This window comes from Pleurodeles waltl, chromosome 3_1, assembly GCF_031143425.1.
Source record: "Pleurodeles waltl isolate 20211129_DDA chromosome 3_1, aPleWal1.hap1.20221129, whole genome shotgun sequence".
Classification (NCBI taxonomy): Eukaryota; Metazoa; Chordata; class Amphibia; order Caudata; family Salamandridae; genus Pleurodeles; species Pleurodeles waltl.
The window spans coordinates 1,702,084,933-1,702,103,904 of NC_090440.1; the positions used below are offsets into that span (position 1 = coordinate 1,702,084,933).

Sequence of the window (18,972 nt, forward strand, 5' to 3'; positions counted from 1 at the left end):
GCGATGTGCAAAATGCTACGTACATGTGGCCCCTTGTTCTCTATAAGGCTGACAGCCCAAATTACATATGTGTAATAAGTAGACAGTCTTTTCTTTAAACCACACACAGGGAGATGATTTTATCTCCCTGCACACCACTTCATTTGGCACACTTAACTCATATTTACTTTCTCAGGCCCATATTTATACTTTTTTAGCGCCGCATTTGCGCCACTTTTTGATGCAAAAACGGCGCAAACTTAAAAAGTATAAATATGGGCCTCAGTACTTAAAAAACATTCTAGGAGAGCTGTAGTGAATTATGTGTTTTTGACCACTGACGTTGTGTTGCAGTTGAGAATTCTTTTGGTATATTTTTCTTTCATTGCTGTGATTATTTTTAAACATGTGCTTTCAGTCTACTAGCCTCCTTTTTTAGGAACATCGTGGTGAAAGAATAATAAATGTCTTCTTTGAACTGAGAAGTGAATTCCACAGATTTTTGTCAGCTCGGTCATTAGTGAAAGCAAAACAAGAGCTTGATGTGTTTTGGGCCAACCTTAATGTAATTAACACACATTTCCAGTTCCTTATCATCCTTTATGCACTCTACCCAAACTTCCTTGCACAACCAGAGAGCTTGATAGCCGTAGCTAATTCATCAACTAGGGAACTGATTCCACAGGCATACAAGACATTATGACACAACATTTTGTGTACCTAGAAATTATTTCATCCTAAAATTATATCCCTCTAGGCCTAGAATCCAATGGGATATTCTTGATCAAGTCTGTTCAGACCGTTTTGTACTGTAGGCAAGTACTAATGGCTTTTGTTCAGTTCTAATGAGGAAGGGCAAACCCCTCCAAAAGAATTTGAAGTGTCTGACCAACCCGTAGCATCACAGAGCATCACTGTCTACCACCGAGCAATGTTTTTCTGGTGCCTTCAAGGTAAGGAATGCAAAAGTAAAAATATACTCTTTCCCATCCACTTGTTGTTTGATGGGAGGACCCAACCCCTGGTTTGGTAATTGTGCATTTTATTAATAGGCAACGCAATATGCATTACAAATCTGGATAAAAATCCAGAAATCTTAGAAACAATTTAAGCTTTTCCTTTTTGGATGGAGCAGATGTTTTTTGACAGCATTCACAAGGTTCAATTTGTGCCTTATCCCACCGCTGGAGCTACTATGTTCAAGGTCCTAAATGGATTACACCACATTGCAGTGCTTCTTGATACTACATCCTGCTGATCTAATTCCAGCAGAACTTCCCTCTGGGTGGCATTTAGGTTACTTTTCATTCACATCAAACAAACGTGCAGAACAAAAATAAGTCAGGGCCTCGTTTACAAAATCTGACGCATTGACATTGATGTGTCCGATTTCTTGCACCTGCCGCAAATGCCCTGACGATGCCATGGATGCGCTGTATTTACAATACAGATCTTCATGGCACAAGTTTTTATGGATGCGTTAAAAAGTCTGATGCAGCTGTTGGCACTAAAGTGACGCATTGCTGGTGTTGCGTCGTAAAGCTGACACAACTCCATCAATGCGTCAAAACACAGAGATGAGTCCCATGTTAAAAGCCCTGTGTTAATACTTATGCCTGGGTTGAGCAGGATTGTGAAGTAGTCAAGTCGCAGAGCGATGCAGTAAAAAGTTGTAAATTTCACTGCGTCAGTTCTGCGTGGCTTTCAATGTGGAAATGCCTACTCTGCATACATTATACCTGGCGCAGGTATTATGTGAAACAGGTCTTTATAAACTCACACATTGGGCCCCATGTGTCAGTTTATAGACATGGAGCAATGTGGAGCACTGATTGCGCAGCCGCTGCATCAAAATAATCCATGCTATGGGGCGCAAACTCCGAGTAAATGAGGCCTATAATTTTAGCAGGAGCATTGGAATCCTCCATATTGCAGAGTATATATCGCAAGCATCTTTTGATTATTATATGTTTGTAAACAAGTCTCTACCTACATTTCTGTCATATTTTGCTTTTTGTTTGCAGGATTGTGGCAATATTCACGATTCCATTCATATCATAAATATATTTATACATTCTTAAGGTATTAATATTAAAGTGTTTTCTGCCCCAGAATCGTGCCTGATATTCACATCTCTATTGCACCTGTGATAGTTGTGCTTTACCGTATCTAGGCCCGCACTACATCACCTCACATCAGCTAGGCCTTGTCTGCAAGTCCAAGTCTACTCAGAGACTCATGAAGGTTTCCATCACAGAACAAGTACCCGATGCCTAGCCAGTAAAGATCCATGGCGCTTGGTTGCATTTCCACCTATGCACATCTGAAAAACTGTCTTATGCAGAGAGTTTGAACTTTGAGTTAAGTAGTGGGGATCCCATGCCATAAAAAGACTGACGAATAATGTATAGTGCCTTGAATCTGGTGCACAACCAGAAATCATAGCAGTTTCAGGGCAATGGGGCAATGATTACTCTGTGAAGAGTTTGTGTTATTAGTCAAGCAGCCTCATTTTATTGTGTAAGATGTTTTAGAAATACTCTATCAACATACTCTATCCTGAAAATCTCCAAAAGTAACAGAGCAGCTTCCTCACTACTGAAGTTGGTAAAAGTCTGTGTTCACTTTCACTGCACTCTAACAGCCATTCACCACATTCCTAAGCTTGTGATCACTGGGTTGGAGTACGTGGTCAGAGCCACTGGCGAGACATTTAACTAGGAAATAAACTCATGCAGGTATTCAACTAGGTAAATTGTGAAATGTTGGTGTGCACCTTTATTTAGGTACCAGAGATTGGGTAGCAGCTGCCTAAAATCAGCATAATTGTAGTAGTTCAGTGCATAAGAACAAGGCAATTTAAATAGCCGGATAAGATAAACAGTAAAACAAGGGCAAGAAAGCTAGGTGTGGTAGCACATCACGTAAGCTTTCTATGAAACTAGGACTGACGTGAAGATATTGGGACTACTGTGAGATTAGACCAAGAAAATAATCAATCCATGTAAAGATCCGGCCAGCAACACTTGTGTGGTACAGCCTGTCCAGAACTAGGAAAGGGTAAATTGTGTAAAAGGTGTCACTAGATTTCAACGAATCAGTGTCCCGACATCCCTGACGCCACTTAGGGGAGATATGAACACAGACAGTGGCTGACAGAGACCCAAAAGCCCACTTATACTGACTGCAGAAACTTGTTGAAATTTATAAAGTCGAATGCCTATAGTTTCTCATATGTTAAAATGTATGTATAGCGCACTGTGGGTAAGCCACTTGTTACTAAATGGAAGGCTTTCTTGTCTGTCTCACTTCCCTGCTTCTTATTTAATGGCTTTCATCACTATTCCTTGTTTGCACCATGTTTTGATTGGATGATTTGTGCTTAACATCTGTTTACGTTTATGGAACTACTCTTTTGTTTTAGTTAATGTGTTTTTGCTCTTCCCCATCTGCCCTCTTGCCGTGTTTCTCTCCAGCCCCAGCTCCCGTTGCTTTCCCCCACCCCTACTGCCCTGTTTTTCTTTTTAAATAAACCCCTCTGCTCCCTGTGGTTGCTCACTCTGATACCAACCCACCCCGCTCTTCCATTGACACTCTATGCCATTTTAATATTATTTCTTCTTTCTAAAAACACATTTTTGTGCATCTTTTATATATTTACTTTTTAAAATGTACTTGGAAATGTAAATTGAATTAAAAAAAAAAACATTTGCAATTTCATGATGTACGCCCGTGACAAGAATGCGTGTTGATGCATGGACGTGTATACGTCATCACATTGGGGCCGCTGTAGCATCATGATGCATATGCACACATAGATTATTATGCATGTGTGCATGATCACCATTGCGCATCAGCAATATATATTTTTTACTTCTACCGATGCTGGACAGCATGGCAAAAAGAGCTGGCAAACCCAATAGGTCTGCACTGCCAAATCAGTTGTATTTTAGGCTCAGTGACTGCAGGGCTGAACTTCTTTTACTTAAATCATTGTCACGGATGATTGCCACCCTCAAGAGAAGCAAGCTATGTAGACTTTAAATAATGAGGTCGTCAAAGCATTCAAGATGCTAAGACTTTCAGGAGAAAAGTAAGGGGTCAGGATTGTCGGTGAATTCTACAAGAGAACACCTGACTGTATCAAATATTTTCCTTAGTTCTCTGTATATTCCCCAGAATTATCTCACTTCTTAATTGATCTCTCATTTGCCTTAAGCCAAATTTTCACCAATCAAGACTTTCACGACAGAATCATCTACCGCAATATACTACAGAGAAACACAACACCCTAATGTAAAGTCAAGGACACATGAGACAAACGTCTCAAACATCCAGCATAGCACCGCACTGCCCTCTTCGAGGCACTACCCAAAGAACATATTGGAAAGAAGATATCCCACACATCTGTTCACTACACACTGTCAACGCACTGACAGCAGTAACCACTATGACACACAAGCATCTGAAACCCAAAGAGCATGTACACAGAACATCCCGCCCACATATTACAAAGACAAACAACTCATTAGACAGACACCTGAGACACATCCAGTCTGTATTACACGTCACATAGTGAAAAACACACAGGCATGTTTCTGATATAAGAGGTGAATGCTCAATCAGTAAAGCCCCCAGGCCACAGCTCTCTGACACCGAAATATACCATTACAAAACAGAAGTATGTGGAAAGGGACCATCTGAACAGTCAGTGCTACAAGGTCATTCTAAAGGGAAAATGTGTGCTAAACAAATGCCAATACCATAACATCTCCACCTCTGATTTTACTGGGTCCTGTCAATCAATCAATCAGTAGATTTATAGAGCACTTCTTGCACCCTTGAGGGTGAGAGAGCGTAGTTTATATAATCTGTATTAACATGAAATGTTTTATAAATTAATGTGTGATAATGCCGCATAGAAACTGTAATAGAAATTCTGCTTAAACGTGCACCTGAAATGTGACCACGGGGAGTGGCCGCCAATGTATACGTGGACTAATAATGATGACTAAAATGTTTACGTATTATTATATTGAATACGTTTATACTAATTATTAATAATTGTATTATTGAATTTGTGCTGAAATCCTTGTAGGCCTTAAGTTAGCATGAGCGGAAGCTTAGCTGCTTGGCTCGCATGTTAAATGTATTTTTCCTATCTTGCAGTGTGCTGACTCGCAAAAGGACACAACCTTTTGTTTTCTTCAAACTAGAAGCCAAATGTAACCATGCTAGATCCGTTCTCATGCATTCTTCATTGCTTGTAGGGTGATATTAAAACAAAATGAAACAGTGTAGATTAATGTAATGTACAAGGTCATTCAAACCGGTGAATACAATGGAGCTACTGACCAAAATATGTGCAAAGAATTACAGAAAGATGAAATCATACCAGACGTGCCACCTCTGAAGACACCGAACAGGAGAACCAATGAGAGACTTGTAAAATAATATGGGGTGAAAGATAGGTGACCTAATGTATTTTCTGGTAGGTTAAAGATAGTGGGGTATAACAATCGTCCAATAGAATTTTGGGAGAATGTAAAACAAGAAAGGGATAAAAACCCATGACACAGGGAGCCATTTAGGTGGGTTAGGGAATGCTATTGATTTTATCCAGAAACTTTGTCACTCTGTTTGGTGACTTATTGGTTCGCTTAGAACCATCTCTGTCCTTAGATTGTCCATATTACACTTTACCTCCTTATGAGGGAAGTGCCTCCTTTTTGCCCCGGAGCTGAGTTCTGACTGATGGCGATTTGACTGATGTCCTGAAGACGAAGAATGAACCTGTGTGCTGACCTAAACCTTGGAGGGTAATTATGACAATGCATTTGTAATTTGTCTGTTTGCTTTTCCTTTCTAGGTACCAACTGCGCTGTAGCATCATGATGCATATGCACACATAGATTATTATGCATGTGTGCATGTTCACCATTGCGCATCAGCAATATATATTTTTTACTTCTACCGATGCTGGACAGCATGGCAAAAAGAGCTGGCAAACCCAATAGGTCTGCACTGCCAAATCAGTTGTATTTTAGGCTCAGTGACTGCAGGGCTGAACTTCTTTTACTTAAATCATTGTCACAGATGATTGCCACCCTCAAGAGAAGCAAGCTATGTAGACTTTAAATAATGAGGTCGTCAAAGCATTCAAGATGCTAAGACTTTCAGGAGAAAAGTAAGGGGTCAGGATTGTCGGTGATTCTACAAGAGAACACCTGACTGTGAATCAAATATTTTCCTTAGTTCTCTGTATATTCCCCAGAATTATCTCACTTCTTAATTGATCTCTCATTTGCCTTAAGCCAAATTTGCACCAATCAAGACTTTCACAACAGAATCATCTACCGCAATATACTACAGAGAAACACAACACCCTAATGTAAAGTCAAGGACACATGAGACAAACGTCTCAAACATCCAGCATAGCACTGCACTGCCCTCTTCGAGGCACTACCCAAAGAACATATTGGAAAGAAGATATCCCACACATCTGTTCACTACACACTGTCAACGCACTGACAGCAGTAACCACTATGACACACAAGCATCTCAAACCCAAAGAGCATGTACACAGAACATCCCGCCCACATATTACAAAGACAAACAACTCACTAGACAGACACCTGAGACACATCCAGTCTGTATTACACATCACATAGTGAAAAACACACAGGCATGTTTCTGATATAAGAGGTGAATGCTCAATCAGTAAAGCCCCCAGGCCATAGCTCTCTGACACCGAAATATACCATTACAAAACAGAAGTATGTGGAAAGGGACCATCTGAACAGTCAGTGCTACAAGGTCATTCTAAAGGGAAAATGTGTGCTAAACAAATGCCAATACCATAACATCTCCACCTCTGATTTTACTGGGTCCTGTCAATCAATCAATCAGTAGATTTATAGAGCGCTTCTTGCACCCTTGAGGGTATCCTGGTGCTGGCAGGGTCCAGTTGATTAGCCAAACTGCCAGTTCTTCAGGGACTTTTGGAATTCTGGAAGAGATGGGGACGTTCTGAGATGAAAGAGTAGCTTGTTCCATCTCCTGTGTCATTCTTACCTGTACTGCAGGTTGAGTGCAGGGCACAGCTTGTCTTTTCATTTTACCTGGATATGCTGTTGGTGCTATTGATCTGTCACTCACAACTCCTCCTCACCTGGACTCCTGGTTGAGCAATGAAGTCTCGATCTTTGGCTTCCACAGCCAGCTCTAGGCAGTTCTTCCCTCCCCATGCAGCACAGGGATAGAGCAGCAGCCTCTCTGCCAACTCAACGTCACTTTTATAACACTCTGAGAACAGCTCTAAGAAGCATAAAGAAAAAGACAGGAAGTCAAAGACGGGATATGTACTGGAGTTATGAAGAAGGAAGATAGAAGAATGATACAACCAACAAAACATCAAGTAAGAGAGAAAGTGATAAAAGGAAGTCAGAGAAGCAGTATTAAGAGAGTCAATGAGTGACAGAGGGAGAGGAAGTGAGGGGCTTACATTTTGGTCTGGCACCCACCTTTTACAAAAGGGATGCTCCCCTCAGTGCATTTCACTGTTCGTTTTTTCTGAGAGTCCCATTTAAGCGGCCATCTTTGTTTATTTTCACTGACATTGTTTTACTGAGTTTGAAGAAACTTTTCGACGATGACAAAATAATGTTGCTCTATTCGACAATCTTCTGCTAGCTCACTGTTCCCTAAGCGTTCACAATAACTTGCTGTTGTTCATGTATCTACTTTGTTTTACTATCTCCGCATGACATTAGCATAGAGCGGGCAGTACAATATTCAGTTGGATAGTGTGTAGGTGCTAAGGCAATATAACAATTAATAAATTGTGCTCTGATTTGCTGAGGATGTAGCATTTTTTGTCATACCATGATGATCCTGCAGTTTTACTGATTTAATATGCGAAAATATTTTATATCAACCCTCAATTTTAGGGGTTAGTAAAAGCTTGCCTGAATGCTGCTAGGAATGCTATCCATTTCCATATTTTAATTTGCTGCGCACTTGGGATTGTGAATAATTCTGATTTTGCACTGTTCTGTAATTATTTATTTGCTGACAGACTTTATGGCAGTAACTCTGTGCTACATGTTTTCTGTATTTTGTAATAAATCCTCTAACTTATTCTGCTGATCTAGAACTCAGTTATTGAGTGGGCCCTTACTTAATTGACTGTATTTTGGCTATTTTCATGTGCTGGTAGGAGCCTTACTTCGGGGACCCATTGCCTCATGAAATTGGGTTTAACACCATCTCTGATTCATCAATTTGTGGGTGTATTGTTGAAGTAAAATGTTGGGGTGCAAGAGACTACTTGCATCTTAGTGGAATTATTTTTTAGATTTACACCCCACTTTGTGAGTGTATTTCTGACAAAAAAAGTGTCAACGCTTTTATAAGAAATTATTTGCCAGACAAGTGGATCACTGTATGTGGGCATCTGCCATGGGGTGGATGGAGGTGGGGCTTTCCCCACCCAGGTAGTTTTGACTGACTGCCCACGAGGATCTATATGGCTCCCAAAGTACTGCACAAATGTTGACCATTATGGATGCCATTTAAGGTTGGTAGGAAGCCTGCTGGGACTGCCATTTCGGCAGAGGCCCAGCTTCTGCCTCCCCAGTACATGACCAACAGCTCAATTTAGAGATCACCACACTGTTAGTAGGGATCTCTTTGCTGAACGTGTATCCACTGATGCATCCTGCAAGGGAATTATCAGTAGTAAAAGTCCCATCCACTGCGTGATGGGTGGCCTGTGGCCTGGGGCAGGCCGGCTAGCAGATTAAAGTTTTTCAAAAGCAGACTTAGCTAAGGGTCTGACATCTGAAATGTAGCATCTCCCCACCCATAAATCCAGTACAGGAAATGTAGGTTTGGTGGGTGGGAGCTCCAGCATGCACCCCCTTAGCCACACACTAAATGAAGCCTATACCATGTCTGATTTGTTTTGTTTTGCGGAAGAAATAAGCTCATCTTTCTATGTGGATATTAGAGATATATTCTTGTATTGCAGTTATGGAGACCCATTTCCCATGTTCTGTTCCAAATTGCTGGAAATCCCTTCCTTGAAAGAGATGCAACAGTATGTCAGGTGATGTAGAGATTTGGTGGTCTATGTTTGTCCGAAAGTGGGTGCGCAAAGCTAGTTGATTTCATAGACACATTCATGACAAAGCTCTGAGACGTACCAACAGCTCTTGTTTCATACTCATTAGCAATTTCCTCATATGGGCCCCTATCAGTGACTTGGTTGGTGATCTTCGCAATACTTTTCAGGAGCTTGCTCGCTCCAAGGGCCGCCGCAGTTCCACCTGGTACCTAGAATTGCAAAAGTAGACATTCAATGACCGGGCAAGAGCTTGCAATGCATAGAAACCCAATTAGAGCGCAGAAAAAATATTGAGTTGCAGTATCGTAATACCATAATATTGTGTCAACAATATTGTTAAAACAAAAATACCATGTCACAGAAAATATTTGTCAAGAATATCGTTTTTTTAGTTATTTACTATTGTTTTAAATAATACCATTTTCTTTAATATGGTTTATATATATATATATATATATATATATATATATATATATATATATATATATATAATAATTAAATAATATTGCTTTTACATGTTTTAATATGTTATTTAAAATACCAATTTAAGTTGTTAATATTGTTATTGTAATTCTTATTATTATTTTTTATTAAAGTTTAAAATGTTAAAATATATATATATTTTTTTTAGTTAAAGTAGTAATTTATAATGTTGAAGCGGGTTGCTGGAAGTAGGGTGGGAAGCAAATGAAATTAAAATTAATTTAATTTTATTAATCATTTTGAAATGTATTTTTTTTATTTCTGTATAATTATGCACATTGTGAATTTGTTTAATAATTATACTATGTATGTACGGTTATTTTTTATTTTAATCTCCATTAACACATTTCTATTTTTGGTAATTTGTTTTTAGTAGCAGGTTATTGAGGTTGTGGGAGAACCTGGTGGGCTGTGTTTATGTGCTCCTGATTTCAAAATGCTGGTGCAAAATGCTCTAAGTTTTTGTGAAGAGCTTGACTGTCAGTGCTGCTCTGGGATGGTTTTCATCTCACTCTGCTTTCCAGTGATAACCAGTCTACAAGGAGACTGCAAGAGTGAAATTCCTCATCTAGGCTCGCAGAGCCCTGGAGATGTGAAAATGGAGGAGGTGTCACTGGGACCGAGAAATTCTGGAAAGAAGTCACAAAAGCCTGTGTCCTGTAGCTACGAGAAACCTTTTGTGCATCATGGATTTAACACAGAGGCGTATATAATTGATATAGAACTAAGCATTAATCAAAATTGGGGAGCAGAGCCAATCTTACATCTTTTTCGATCAAACGGTTTTGACAGACAGAAAGGCGCCCAAATACTGTGCACTTGACAACATATTGTTCACAACATATGCATCAAACGTGAAGGATTGGATAAAAATGCGAAGTAAATTTACCCTGTCATGATAATATATTTCAGCATTGCTTATTAAGTATTTGTGTATTAATGTTATTACCACTCCTGTGTGTTGAGTAGCCCAGCTACTGACTAACCACCAAGAGTCTAGTCATGTCAAGACAACAAGAGTGTGGGAGACCTTTTACTGCTTCAGAAACTAACCATACACTTGCCTCAAGGGAGTATTTGATGGTAGATGCTAGATGAGATCTTAAAATTCACTCAGAGCGGGAGTTATACACTCTCGCCACAGACTTTTTAAGGCATGGGCACCCACATCCCAAGGGGCCCCATGGGGAAGTAGACTAGCTCTCTTTTTTGCATCTATTTCTTCACCTCAGGCATTCATATATTTTTCGTTATTGTTCAGCATCATGGGGCTTGCATTAGCAAACAAGCTTTTTCAATTCAACGGGTCTCGCATTTGTTCAAGTTAGAGCTATTAGCGAAAAAAAAACGCAGCGCGATCGCGCTATGTAAAATGCAGCGCGATCGTGCTGCGTGGAAAATAAACAGATAAAGTAGTCCAGACTCCAGGCTGAAAACATCGAGCCTCGTATGTTTTTGGTACTTTACCGGTGCTGTGTAGGTGGGTAAACACCGGAAAAGGCATGACATATGCATGCCTTTCACAAATGAAAGCAAGTGGATTTTAAAATGCAAGCCCACAAACCAATGTAAATTACTGATGTGGCATGGGCGTGGTTTCAAGCCCAAAGAGAGGTTACAGAATGGACGGAGAACTTTGTGCTCGCCCATAAAAATGAGTAACAAAATGTGCTACTGTTCCGGACAGAGGCGCCTAAAGTATGTTTTGCCCATGGTCCCCAAAGTCCCTAAGGTGACATTGTGTCCAGCAGAGCAAAACATACAACCATCTGTGCAGGATTAATTCTCTGCTACAATTAATGTCTAGTGTGCTGGTGTCTGGAAGATGCCCTGTGAACCATAGCTCAAAGAACAGAGAGCTGAATAGAACCGTATATTTATGCAGAGTAGAACCTTGTACCTTCTCCCAGATGACACTTGATAATTCCCCCATGTTCTGCAGAACAGCCCAGGTAAACAATGCGTGCATCCGGTGCCTGGAGATTGGAGATTTGTCTTTTTCCTAAAAAAACAAATCACAGGTGAAAAACATGGCACGTCACTGCATGATATGGTAAAACAGGCGATTAAGAAAACTAAAATAGTACATTATAGAAACATGAAAGTAAATATGGATTGGCAGGAAAGAGAGCAAATATAGGCCCTCATTACAACCTTGGCGGTCGGATGAGGCCGACCACCAAGGCTGAACTGCCAGTCGGCCGCCCATGCGGCCGGGAACCCGCCGGCCACATTTGGACATCCCCGCTGGGCCCAGAGTTTCCGCCCACCAGCCCAGCGGGAATGTCGGCAGGAACATTGCCTCCGGCTTCTAATGGAGCCGGCGGCAATGTGGCGATGCAGCGGGTGCAGCAGCACCCATCGCGCTTTTCATTGTCTGCCAGGCAGACAGTTAAAATCGCAACGGAGCTTTGCCTGGGGGCCACTGCACTGCCCATGCCCCTTTGGGACAACCATGGCGGTAAACCGCCGCTCCCGGTGGTTTGACTGCGGCGCTACCACCGCGATCAAAATATGGCAATTTGTACCGCCAGCCTGTTGGCGGTACGATCGCCACTTCAACCCTTGCAGTCGTTGACCGCCAGGGTTGTAATTAGGCCCTTAGTCTTATCACATGCACAGGAAAACATTAATAATGATGCAATTTCTTTCATCAACATCACTGGTTTTTAAGGAAATTGAAAGTGAAGAGACTGCAGGGCGTTAGAGCTATTTGTGCTATTTTCAGACTATTTGCCCACACCAGAATTAACCCACTAAAAATGTTATTAATTCATACAGTAGATTCATCAAATTGATCTCCTCTAAGCAGACTTCAGCTGAGGGTGAGCGGTCTCATTGGTTACTTACAGTGATCTGCAGTTTTGTCCCATCCTGATTCTTCTTTCTGTTCATCTGAAAGCTGGTGACCATTTTCCAAATGAACCTAAGTAGATGGTCTTTGTGTGAATTCTTGGCATGTTTTAGGTTTTGGAAGGCTAGGGAGCTGAAGTTCTCAGAGAAGAGCTCTGTCAGCACTTCATTGCTTAGGAACTTCTTCAGGTTCAATCCGTTCTCCAGGAAGAGGCGGATGAATTGTGGGCGGTCCTTCACCAGGGCCCAGAACATGGCATCATCCAAGTCAACAGACTGATGGGAAAGAAAGCACAGAGCTTTGTTAGAGGTACAAAAGAGCTGCACTTCAATAGAAAAGGTGAGCAGGGCTGACCTTGAGAACACTGGGCTTCATTTAAAATCAGTGGATTTATTGCAGTGAGTTAATTGACTAATGTTGCTCTATCCTTAGGTCAACATGATAGATACCTCAATGGCGTAGCTTATGCATGGAGTTATGACTTATAGCTCTTGTATTAAATGTTCAACTCTCGATAGTTACATGTTAACAAATGGTATGTGAGACCACACTTGTGATAATTTGTTCAAAAAATGCAACTGTTGGCCAGTTAAAAGTCTGTAGCAGGGCTGTGTGAAAGTTTTGATAAACTGGTGTCCTTCTATGTGGTTCCTAATTTTCACGCTAAATGTGTGAAAGTTTTGCCATTTTGCATAGCAAGAAATTGAGGGTAATTTTTGTCCACGGGAGACTCGTTAGAGTAGATAATATTTCACTGGAAACAGTTTCTCTGCAAATAAGACACTTTCTCTTCCAATCGGTATCTGGTGTGACTATTTTGTGCAAGGTATACCACTGAGGAGAAAATTTACTTGAGGTATAGGTGACATTTATTTTGAGTAATATGCATTCTTTTGGAAAAATTGCAAGTATTTTGTGAAAATCAATTTGCACACCCCCTAGTCAACAGGAGTCGTGAAGGCTCTCTGTGATGTTTGAAATATCTCCTCACTCTGGTGGTTTAGCCATAAGCTCTCCGTTTACAGTAAGTATGTTCTTCACCTCCCAGTTCCTGTCGTTGGTGAAGATCTCATCACTAGCCAGGCTCAGCTGGTTCCACTCCAGGAGCAGCTTCAGCTGGGCACTCCAGTTCTCCTTGTACTGTTCGTTAGTAGTGAATGCTGAAGAGGAGAGATAAGAGGCTTAGGTGACAGTCTATGAACACCACGGAAAATAGCAAAAAATTGCCACCAAACCTCTGTTACTATCATACATGATTTATGACTACTGATATAAAGGCATGAATACCTACGGACCGGACCGTGAGCAGGACCCATGAAACAAAGTGGACACAGCAGGCATTAGTCGACCACTGGTTATTTATAAGTTGTAACAAGTTCTGACTTTTATTTTCTAGGAAATTGGTAGGGAAAAAAGTGAGCAACTCACTCTTAAAGCATAAACTAATAATCATGGAACTAGTCACCAATCAAGAGACCTCATCCGTTAACTGGTTGGCAACTGATCCGACTGGTTAAGCTGTATTTAAAGTTAAGGGATTAAACTCTCAACAAAAGAACATAAAAATATGGGTACTTAAACCTGATGAAAGGGCCAAAAGTGTTTATTTACAGGAGATTCACTTTCTACTAGGTGCCATACATCTATTTCATGACAAAATGCTAACTTTGCACCAGCAATGTCTAAAACAAGGAGCACGAAAGATGCTCGCTTCTACAAGATTGTTATGAAGCGGGATGTCATAAAGAAAAGATCGATACTCATCAAGATAATCTGCAGAATAAGTAGGTTAAGATAGTAGTCAGATATATCATGAACTGCAAACAAGAAGGGTGTCTCCAACAAATGTTGAACTTTATTGAAGACTTTTCTGAGGATGAGGTGATATGGGTGGAAAACTTCAACAACGTATGAGGTTTACTGCTGAAAATGCACCCCAAAACAAATATAAGTAGGGGAAAGATAAACTAAATCTGGAGCTTGGGGGTTCTGCAAACCTCGCTTGAAGTATGTCTTGAGAGAAATGAACATTTACTCTAAATTACTCTTACTTTTCATTCATAAGATAGAAGACTCTGATCATACATATGTTACAGGCTACCTAGAAGAAAGGTGCGCTGAAATGGAAGAAAGTTGAAGCCCCATTTTCAATTATTGGGTCAATATACATTGTAATGGTCCAGTTATGAATACTTTAATGTACTTTACGGCCAGATTTGGGACCTCTTGATGCATTAGTTAATAGCAGAAGGTTTTGCCATCTGATGCCTAAGCTACTTCAGGTTCTTGATACTATCAACATAAAGAGCAGTATCTGATGTGTGGTGGGGCCATTACTGTATGTAACACAAGGGAGATGGCAGGCTCTTGGGAGAAACTTTAGCAGAGTTAATCACAGATAGATCTGCATATTGGGAATCCTTATTGTGGGATGTCAATAGAAAGGAAGGGATCCTTAGAGAGTATGAGAGATGGGTGAGGCCATGGTCAAATGACACACCCTCTGCACTTTGCATGCTGTGTCTGGGAAAAGAACGTGCACACTTTGTTCTAGCAGTAGAGTGCTCAGGACAGAGCCATAGGACATACACGCCATATCAAGCATACATTAAAAAAATGCAGGGAATGCTCACAGACCATATCCTTTTCTGAGTGCCCATTGGATATATCTGAAGGCTATGTACAATGCATTGTAATCTTATAGGGGCTTGCCTCAGGATCTGGCCTTTGATGCCCCAGGGGAGCCACCGTCAGTCCTTTTGACTGGGTATGGACTCAAACTGGGGCACCTGCCTGAGTCCTATAGTACTGCTGCTTTTTTAAAGTCACTGCTCGGGAAAGGTGTAGTCATTCCCTTGCGCAATTGATGGACAGACTTATGGCCGTATACAAATCAGATAGGGTTTGTGTTACAAATTAGGGGATCCTATTGTCTTGACAAATGCCATGGACCATTCAGGCCGCACTGGAAAGCAACAACAAGTTGGCATACCACTGGTGCCCTGCACAGCTCCCCTATCATTTTTTGTTTTTAGTGAGTGATAAATAAAGGTCATACAAATCATCCCTTAAAACATTTATACTTCTAGAGTTCTGTGTTCTCTATCACATCACATGGCAGTTAGGCACACCACTCACTCCTTCAACGGAAGTGCTCCTGTGGGAACTCGCTGTGTGTAGCTTCATGTCACAGGGTGAAAAAGGGGCCCGATGCTGAAGCATGTCGCGTCAGTAAGTCACGGCCTGTGTCGTTTTTGGGAAGAGAATCTCTCCATGTGCTTCATCTCCTTAGGGAAAACAATCCCATAGTAAAGGACTCCCAGAAACCTACTAATTATTTTGTGTCAGGTACATTGGTGGTGGATGAAATGATTGGTTGGATGCATCCTGACACAACAGGTAGTTTTTCGTTCTCCTACCTCTTCTTTTGGCGTATCCAGAGCCCTCTGATCATATCCTAAAATAGTGTCCACTACAATACAAGAAAATGGTTGCAGAACGCATGACTAGGACGAAGGCACGGCCTTACACACCATGCATGGTTTGAATGCTCAAAGTTCACATCCTGCGACATCTTGGGATGTGGGAACTGAATATAGAGCATGCTAAAGATGTTCCTAAAAACAATTGAAGGCCGTGCCTGGTAAGGTGTGGGGGAAGGGTCAAAAGGCATACGAAGCCAGAAGTAAGTTCTTTTAAATTGCAAACACTGGGTCACAATTTGCAACCAGTATTTGTGCAACCACAAAGGTTTTTTCGCAAATGTACAAATTACATGTATGAGTAAGTTGGTTCCCAAAAAAAGGATTCGGAGTGGGTGGCAATCCGACCTGCTTGATTATTAATAATGAGCTAAATTGCAGATTGCAACTTCATCTGATGGGAGAAAATCACAGAAATAGTGACCTGCTAGGTCAGAAAACCATCAAATCTGGCAGTGGCTTTAGATAAAATACCTTTCTCTGAAAGCAGCCCAATTTTCCTTAAAGAAAAAGGATGCTTTAAAAAAAATGTTTTTTAGAAACTTTCTTTGACAGTCGACAGTGGTCTCCTTAGCCACTGCCTACTCCCCCAGAAACGTTTTACTAAACTCAAAAGGAAGAATGGGCCCAAATAGTTTATCATCGGAATTACAGTGCACACCACTGATGCATATCATGTTGAATTTCTATTTCTATTTCTAGTTTCTATTAACGCCCACAAAATGCCCTTCCAAAAGAGATTCGTGAGCCATTTCTAAACTAATTTACAAAATATCAAATACTTTCGCTATTTAGTAAATGGCTTTGCTATATGTGTAAAACATTTTAGCAGTCACAATTTCACTAATTTAGCAAATCAAGGGGCTTGCTACTGCTAAACGTTTTAGACATATATTTCATAGTTTTGCCAATGACTAGTGCCTTCATCCAAACTGTTATTTGATTCAGGGGTGCGGAAGGGTTTCAACAATTTCATTATTGATGTCAAGGTGGGGTGATAGGTAATATCACCTGCGATGTCCTCTGTGATATCATTTGTGACATTATGGGAGGGGTTATGATTAAGTAGCTAACATAAACTCGTTCATTTTTTAGCTGTTAGGTTTCTTCCATGCCATCCTTTTAAATTAAGTAATTTAAAGAGAATTGATAAGGTTTTGTTGTAACATCTATTATTTTATTTTCACGGTAAACAGGCACCCTTAAAAAGTGTTTTAGTAAATAGTGCACATATACCTGCAATTGAAGATACAGAATTCCGCTCTCTGATTCGATGACCCAATGATGCTGTGGAATGACAGATGCTATTGCACTTCTTCTCTGAGGGAGGCAGGTGAATCTGTGTTAAGCTCTGATGCTGCCATCTCCCCTCTCTCCTGCAGATCCACAACATGCAGGGAATTTTCCCTGCATGGTAACAGCAGATCTTGGCAGAGCTGTTAACAATATGACATGAAATCTGGCAGAACTGCTGTCAGGATGGTGACAGCTATTTTCTCCCCTATGCAAAGCAGACAGCAAGGTGTTACCGTCAGGAGCAGCAGGAAAGCTTCAGAGAGGCGAAGGAAGGTTCGAAGATGCCAAGGCCAAATTCTATTTGGATGGGTGGAAGGTACAGTGTTTATGGGTGTGTGGTTCAAGTGGCTCAAATACAATATAAAATGTGACCTAGGTAGCTAGCATAGATGGGTCACTGAAGGCTCCAAATGAAATTACAGCCAACTTAAGTTTCGCTCTGATTATCGAACTCTGACACTGTTGTGGGAAGCAACCCTTTCATTGGCAGATAACCATCTAAGTGTTCTACCCCTTCACTCTTTTCTCACCAATGTTTAACTGTTCAGAAATATCAAACAGATACAAAGGAGGATCGTCATTCAATTGTATTTCCTCCTCCCATCACAGCAAAGCCATTGAACCATGCATTTTTAAAGAGTGTGTGAGGCAAGGCACACGTGTGTTTGTGTGTGTGCTTTCTCACCTCTATCACCTGCATCTAAAAATACAAACTGTCGTTCTAACAATAAATACAAATGAAAAAGAAGTGATTCAACAAGATAAAGGATTAGTGGCAACAACACCCTATTTGTCTTTATTATTTTATTTTACATCTACATGAGGTTCAGCTCTACCTGAGATAGGGGTCAGTGCACTTTCCAGTGAAGATCTCTTTATAGCGAAACTAATGCAAAAATACGAGGGAATAGGGGATGGGTGGAAGTTTGTTTTCTAAAGCTTAGATGATGATAAAATGAATGATCACAGTTCTGATTTCCGAACCGGGATTGTAATTTAAGACAAGAGCAAAAAAGCGCGATTAACAGGAAGAAAGAGAAAGGAAGAGCTGGAGAGGAGGAGAGAGGCAGTGCTTAATCTGTGCTTGTAGGTTCCGGTGCTGGGCATCGGGCCTTATTTTTGAGGGCCGGGGCTTAATCTTCAGCCTAGCAAAAGACACATATGGGAAAGACAGATGAAGGGAAAAACGAAAAAGCGTCACAAAGGGAGAAAGTAGAAAGCTGCTGGAGTGAGCTGAAGGGGCAGCGAGTGGCTTTCTATGGATTGAAGAGGCCCGAGATGGCTTCAGGATTGCGCTGCCTCAGTATTCCGTGTTCACACATTTAATTGCAACAGCCGCGTGTTTAAGAGGAGGGCTTTGGGCACCAGCACCTTTTCATTTACAAATTAAGCACTGGAACTAGGGTTAATAAGGAGCACATATACATTAAAGAAAGGGCACTAAGAAGATTGACAGTAAGATGATGGACAAAAGGAGTGAAGAGGGAACGGGGAAGAATTCCCCCTGGATAGGTACTGAGATGAAGTGTTTACAAGGACAAGTGCAGTTGAAGGTAGAAGTTTTAGATGATCTTCTTTGGATCTAAGGCCTTCAATTGAAGAGTTACAAACAGTGGGTTCAATTTGAGAAGGACTGGACTGCATTCAAAAGAGCTATAAAATTCTACAATTCACGCCTAAGTATTTCATTATTTTAGAGCTTTGTCACACAAAATTAGATAGGTGGGTTGCTGATGATGAAGACTTCTGTG

General features: G+C 40.9%; 1 protein-coding gene across 8 annotated transcripts in view; it reads right to left on the reverse strand.

Annotated features, from left to right (window-relative positions):
- TRPM8 (transient receptor potential cation channel subfamily M member 8) overlaps positions 1 to 18,972 on the reverse strand; it is a 283,346-nt gene that overhangs the window by 84,879 nt on the left and 179,495 nt on the right. For 7 of the 8 annotated variants that reach the window (XR_011201606.1, XM_069225547.1, XM_069225544.1 and 4 more), the window contains 5 exons: positions 13,485 to 13,603; positions 12,440 to 12,718; positions 11,490 to 11,591; positions 9,186 to 9,315; positions 7,151 to 7,296 (listed from right to left, as the gene is read on the reverse strand). Coding sequence is in view for 6 of the 8 variants with exons in the window: in XM_069225547.1 (XP_069081648.1) it covers positions 7,151 to 7,296; positions 9,186 to 9,315; positions 11,490 to 11,591; positions 12,440 to 12,718; positions 13,485 to 13,603 (776 nt within the window). In the remaining 2 variants the exon portion in view is untranslated. Of the gene's footprint in view, positions 1 to 7,150; positions 7,297 to 9,185; positions 9,316 to 11,489; positions 11,592 to 12,439; positions 12,719 to 13,484; positions 13,604 to 18,972 lie in introns of those variants that run through there. The other variant, XM_069225548.1, reaches the window with a different exon arrangement.